The 5,691-nt window shown below is 41.4% G+C and overlaps 1 protein-coding gene across 2 annotated transcripts; it reads left to right on the top strand.

Moving 5' to 3' along the window:
- The first annotated feature begins 610 nt into the window (after nt 1-610).
- On the top strand, nt 611-4,801 carry LOC116260718 (probable methyltransferase PMT18). 2 transcript variants are annotated; one of them, XM_031639156.2, is made up of 6 exons: nt 611-793; nt 1,915-2,609; nt 2,836-3,046; nt 3,380-3,677; nt 3,764-4,231; nt 4,345-4,801. In XM_031639156.2, exons 2-6 carry the CDS (start codon nt 1,920-1,922, stop codon nt 4,565-4,567), a joined length of 1,890 nt encoding a protein of 629 aa, XP_031495016.1. In that variant the 5' UTR covers nt 611-793; nt 1,915-1,919; the 3' UTR covers nt 4,568-4,801. The 2 variants fall into 2 exon arrangements, with proteins under 2 accessions (XP_031495016.1, XP_031495014.1); XM_031639154.2 differs by lacking the exon at nt 611-793 and adding an exon at nt 801-1,140.
- The last annotated feature ends 890 nt before the right edge of the window (nt 4,802-5,691 follow it).

The following is a 5,691-nucleotide window of genomic DNA, read 5'->3' as shown; positions in this document are numbered from 1 at the left end:
CAAGATCTATGATCCCGTTTCCATTAACTAAAAGCCTGGTTTTTAGCATCGAAGTAGGTTTTTCATCTAAGTTTACTATTAAAACCAGGTTTCCGGACATGGTTTTAACGGCGTCCAAATGGGAGGGGGAGATCTAGTTCTCTGTTCGCCGAAGGGTGCCCCGACTTGCTTGAATCTTTCGTGAGTTCAAGTTCTTGACGTTCCATCAGCTTGTTATTTAATGCTTCTAGATGGCACAAGAACATTTGGGCAATGCTCCTGTTTTCTTTAGAAATTGAGTCAATTTGACTGCACATAAGAAAATAAAAGCAAGATAAGAAAACAAAAGCAAGAAAGGTAAAAGAAAAGGAAAAAAAATCCATTCATCTTGCACCAAGTGTTTCTGGCCCTGCCGCCCTGGTCTGTCTCCTCTTATTCCTCCACTGTTGCCCCTTGGAGTACCTGCCACCTATCGTTTTTAGCCAGACCCACAAATTTCTAGCAAGGAAACTACCAAAACTTAAGAAAATAGAGAGCAAAAATTTGAAAAACAAAACGAACCAAAACTTCATCCTGCTGCTAAGGGTGATCCCCACGTCTAAACAAACTCCTCGACCACATACTTTTCCACTGTTCCCTGAGTCGTATAGTAGAATAATGAAATGGTGGGCTTCTTTATTTTCGGGTAAAATATTGTTTGGTTCCCTTTCTTCCCTTCCATTTTTTACAGGTAGGACGCTAGAAAGGGAGTAATATATTCACCATTTAAGCCGCTTATAGGGGGAGGCTTGTCTGGGGACTGCAAAACGGAGAGGTTTGTGGGTTTTCTTAACAGTTTCAATGTTTTTTTCTTTTACCCCTCTCTTCTTACAGGCTGCTTTGCTCATCTATCATTGAGTCTGAGTGTGGGCGTGGGGTTCCCTTCATCAACTTTTAGGAGGTTTTGTGTCGGTGGTTTTCTGGGTTTTTTTAATGGGTTTTTTGGTGTTTCACACAAGTCGGGGCTCTCTCCTTCTCTTTCTATAGGAGGGACGTTCTCCGAGGGTGGTTTTAAGAACCGAGGAGGGAGCTGGATCTGCTTGTTAGCTCTGGCTTTTAGCCTTTTCGAGCTCGGGAGCGAGTTGAGGTTTCTTATGGTGGTTGCCTGTTGTCTAAGCTGAGGTGGGTGTTTGGTTCCTGGTTGGAGGTTCTCACCGGTGTCTTTCTTTTCCTGTTTGGTTCTGTTTTGGACCGGTGTCTTTGTTCTAACATTCTGCTGGGTTTATGTCTATGTTTGGGTTTCATTTCCGATGTTCAGAGTTCTGTTATTGATTGGACGGATCCTTTCTGATGCACACTTGCAGGTTTAATGTAGATGCATATATTTTTTTCCTTTGTGATGAAAAAGTTTACTGTAAGAGTCCGTCCTGTCTGTTTTGATGGGTGTGTGAATCTTTATGTTATGTATGATATCTGCGCTACTAGTGCTTCTAACAACCACAGGTCTGCTGATAGAGCGAGCGTTTCTGGCCTGTATAGGAAGCTTTCCTTTTCTTCCTCTTGGTTCTTTAGGACGTGGGTTGTTATCAGGGGCTGTTTCTTTTTCCTTTCCTGAAAGATCTTTGAAAATCTGTTCTTCTTAATCTTAACGTTGAACCTCTTGTTAGGCCTTTTGGGTGACTTTGCTTTTTCTCTTTTGCTGTTTTTTACCGTTCGTAGCTCTGCTTATGGATATGCAACAACACACCCACCACCTTCGCAATCTCTATTTCAGCTCTTGAATGACAGAAAATGGCCGGCTGGCTTTGTTTTTTCTCTTAGTTCTGTGATCTGTTTCTTATTCATCTAGTTTTGTAGGTTTTACCTCTGGTTAACCTTGCTATCTAGGTAGTGGGCATGAGTGTGTGTGTGTGTGTTTATTTGTATGTGATATTGTTTATGGTGCTACTATGACAGGATAAATGGCTAAAGACTACGGGGGCGGCTCTCCAAAACCCCACCATTTGGAATCAAAGAGAAGGCGTCTTTCATGGGTTCTAGGCGTTAGTGCTCTATGTGTTATCTTCTATCTGCTTGGAGCATGGCAGAACTCCTCCTCTGTTACTGTAGATCGCATGGGCATAAGCCCGAAAGTGGATTGTGACACTAAATCTCAATCTTATGCCCGTCCTGTTGTCCAATCTTCAATATCGACGCTGGATTTTGAAGCACACCATCAACTCGGAGCCAATGAATCTTTGCCTGTCGTCCGGAAGTTCCGTCCCTGCGATAGCAAATATAGTGAGTACACCCCCTGTCAAGATCCCATCAGGGCGAGAAAATTCGAGAAGAAGATGTTGATGTACCGGGAACGGCATTGTCCTGCAAAGGATGAGGTCCTGCAGTGTTTGATCCCTGCTCCGGCTAACTATAAGAACCCATTCAGATGGCCTCAGAGCAGGGACTATGCTTGGTTTGACAATGTCCCACACAAGGAGCTAACCATTGAAAAAGCTGTTCAGAATTGGATTCAAGTTGAGGGAGATAAATTCAGATTTCCGGGTGGAGGTACCATGTTCACACGAGGTGCTAATGCATATATCGATGACATTGCCGAGCTTATCCCACTTGCTTCGGGATCGATCAGAACTGCTCTTGATACTGGATGTGGGGTAAGATCCTTGACCCTTCCTACTCCTGTTTATTTGGATGTGTTGGATTGCCATGGCTTTTCTTGATCTGATGAAGTCCTTAGCTTCCTTTATCAATAGCTTTATGTCGTGTATTAGAAATTTAGAACTTGATTAATCTGTTAGTTTTCTGTGCTATTCTCTTTATGCTGTTGTTCAAATCCAATGGGTTCAATCTGATATTGGTTCTGGTGGATGGTTGATAAAGGTGGCCAGTTGGGGTGCTTATCTGCTCAGCAGAAACGTTTTGACAATGTCATTTGCACCAAGGGATACACATGAAGCACAGGTTCAGTTTGCATTAGAGAGAGGAGTTCCAGCAATGATCGGAGTGATGGCATCACAGCGGATCCCTTATCCTGCCCGAGCTTTTGACATGGCACACTGTTCAAGGTGTTTGATACCTTGGTATGATTTTGGTGAGCGTTCTCCTCCGTCCTTCCTTGGTCTACTATCTCCTGGATATTATTGGACATTCTCTGAATTTGCTATTCTTAAACCATGCTCATTTCTTGTGCTAATGAATCTGTAGCAAATTGGTTATTTGGTTCTCTAGTCACCATTCTGCTCCTAAATTCTGTTGATCTGTTGGATCTGTAATATATTCTGTAGTTAAGAAGAGTCCTGACCACCATTTATGGGTACTTAACAGTATAGTATTCATGGCTGGTCCTTGTCCTCTTAGCAGAATTCCTTTTGGTCATGCTTAAAATTTTTGCTAACCTGTTAGATCCATCATTTTCCTTTCTCAGACGGTCTTTACTTGATTGAAGTCGACCGAGTTCTAAGACCAGGCGGTTACTGGATATTATCTGGCCCTCCCATTAACTGGAAAAAGCACTATAAAGGATGGGAGAGAACTCAGGAAGATTTGAAAAAAGAACAGGACACGATTGAGGCTACAGCCAAGCGTCTCTGCTGGAAGAAGGTTGTGGAGAAGAATGATCTTGCTATATGGCAAAAGCCCATTAACCACATTGAATGTGTGAAGAGTAGAAAGGTCTATAAAGTTCCACATATTTGCAAGGAAGATAATCCAGATATTGCTTGGTAATTGGATCTTTCTCTGTATTTTTTTATTGTGTACCGTAAATAGTAATTTCTTGCTGATATTGCTTGATTTATCTTTTTGAAAGGTACAAAAAGATGGAAACATGCATAACCCCACTTCCTGAAGTACAAAGTGCAGATGAAGTGGCTGGAGGAGCACTGGAGAAATGGCCTAAGAGGGCAATGGCTGTTCCACCGAGAATTTCTAGTGGCTCTATCCCTGAAATCACTGTCAATAAATTCAAAGAAGATAATGCGCTGTGGAAACAACGTCTGACTTACTACAAGAAGATTGTTCCATCTCTTGCACAGGGGCGTTACAGAAACATCATGGACATGAATGCTCATCTGGGAGGTTTTTCAGCTGCATTGGCTGATGCTCCTGTATGGGTAATGAATGTTATCCCTGCCAACTCCAAGCATGATACTCTTGGAGCAATTTACGAACGAGGGTTCATTGGCACATACCAAGACTGGTGTGAGGCTTTCTCCACATATCCTAGAACTTATGATCTTATCCATGCCGGTGGCATATTTAGCATCTATCAGGACAGGTAACACAATCAAACTATCTGCGTACTTCTTAATGATACATAAGGAATATATTTTAACTGCTTGGCATCTTAGCACCGTCTGAGGCCTTACTGATGAAGTTCTTAAAATGCAGGTGTGACATAACCAACATTCTCTTGGAGATGGATAGGATTTTGAGACCAGAAGGAACGGTAATATTCAGGGACACTGTTGAGGTTCTTGTCAAGATTCAAGGCATAATAGAAGGAATGAGATGGAAAAGTGACATTAAGGACCATGAGACTGGGCCCTTTAATCCTGAGAAGATCCTTCTAGCTGTTAAAACTTACTGGACCACCTCAACAGCAGAAACCTAAGAGGAAGGTCTGGAATTTTGTTGAGTTCGCTGTTTCCACAAAAGTTGCAGGATTAACTATTAAGGACCTCTCTGTTTTCTGTCCTAGAAAAAAGGCTCATCTGTGCTTCCTTTCATTTTTAAGTTGGCCCCTATGTTTGAATTAATTATTTGTTCCTTTGGAAGACAAGTGTAAATAAACAGGTGGTTTTCACATGTTTCTAGTTAAATCTCAGGTAAGAGTACATTTCTGTTCCTTGCGGCAATCTGTGGAGGAGACCCATATCGACCAACTGATCTCTTACTGCTTTAAGCTCAGCTGGTTTACAGGATGGGGCTTATTTTGCAGGTGCAGATCGAATAGCATGTCTGTATTTTCATGAATCTGTATAATGAGAACTAGGATGCTTCCAAGAAATCTTCTGTTTGTGAAGCCGATGTATGGTCTATTCCACTCGCCTCTTCACATATGGTCAAAATAGAAGTTACATGTTAAACCACAAACAGAAATCAAAAGCCTAATTTCGTGCAGTTTGAATCCTTGACAGGAAACGAAATTTTACAGTACATCGCCTGTAGGTCAGCATCGTCCCATGTTCTTAACATCATTTCGAGCAAGCATGAAGGAGACGTTATTATTATTGATGAGTCCTTGGACTTCTGCTAGTTCTTATTCTCTGTGTTTGAACAGGGACCATGGACCCTTTGTTGTTGTTAATTACTGGAAGGCTAGTGAGATTTCTTTTGGAAAATAGAAGGTTTTACTAACAGATTCCTTCTCCTTTTGGAAAGTCAATACTTTATTCAGTAAAATACAAAAGGTAACATCACCTTAGAAAGATGATGTTTTATTCCATTGAAAAGGGGGAAAACCTTATTCTTCCTTGGATTTTGTTCACAGGCTAGTTGGCCACCACCAACTAAATGCTTCACTACTTTTTCAGGAAAAGTTTAGGAAGCTGTTCTTCCACTAAAGAGAGAATTAGAACCCTTTATGGCTATGGTTTTTACGAGCTCATCTCTTCCAATTTAACGTTTTTACATGAATTTCTTAATGGCTGCTCGATTACTTTTGATCTACCCCTCTGAATCTAAATAAAATGTGTGAAATTCTTAGTTTGATAAACCCTGGATTTTAGTGTGGTT

Source organism: Nymphaea colorata, chromosome 9, assembly GCF_008831285.2.
Source record: "Nymphaea colorata isolate Beijing-Zhang1983 chromosome 9, ASM883128v2, whole genome shotgun sequence".
Classification (NCBI taxonomy): Eukaryota; Viridiplantae; Streptophyta; class Magnoliopsida; order Nymphaeales; family Nymphaeaceae; genus Nymphaea; species Nymphaea colorata.
The sequence above is the reverse complement of the archived record's forward strand: the minus strand, read 5'-3'. Positions and strand labels throughout refer to the sequence as shown.

Bases quoted from the DNA above. Each gene is read 5' to 3' on its own strand.
- LOC116260718 (XM_031639156.2), top strand. From the start codon at position 1,920: ATGGCTAAAGACTACGGGGGCGGCTCTCCAAAACCCCACCATTTGGAA. The intron at 2,610-2,835 runs GTAAGATCCTTG...TGGTTGATAAAG, and splicing joins CTCTTGATACTGGATGTGGG to GTGGCCAGTTGGGGTGCTTA. The intron at 3,047-3,379 runs GTGAGCGTTCTC...TTCCTTTCTCAG, and splicing joins GATACCTTGGTATGATTTTG to ACGGTCTTTACTTGATTGAA.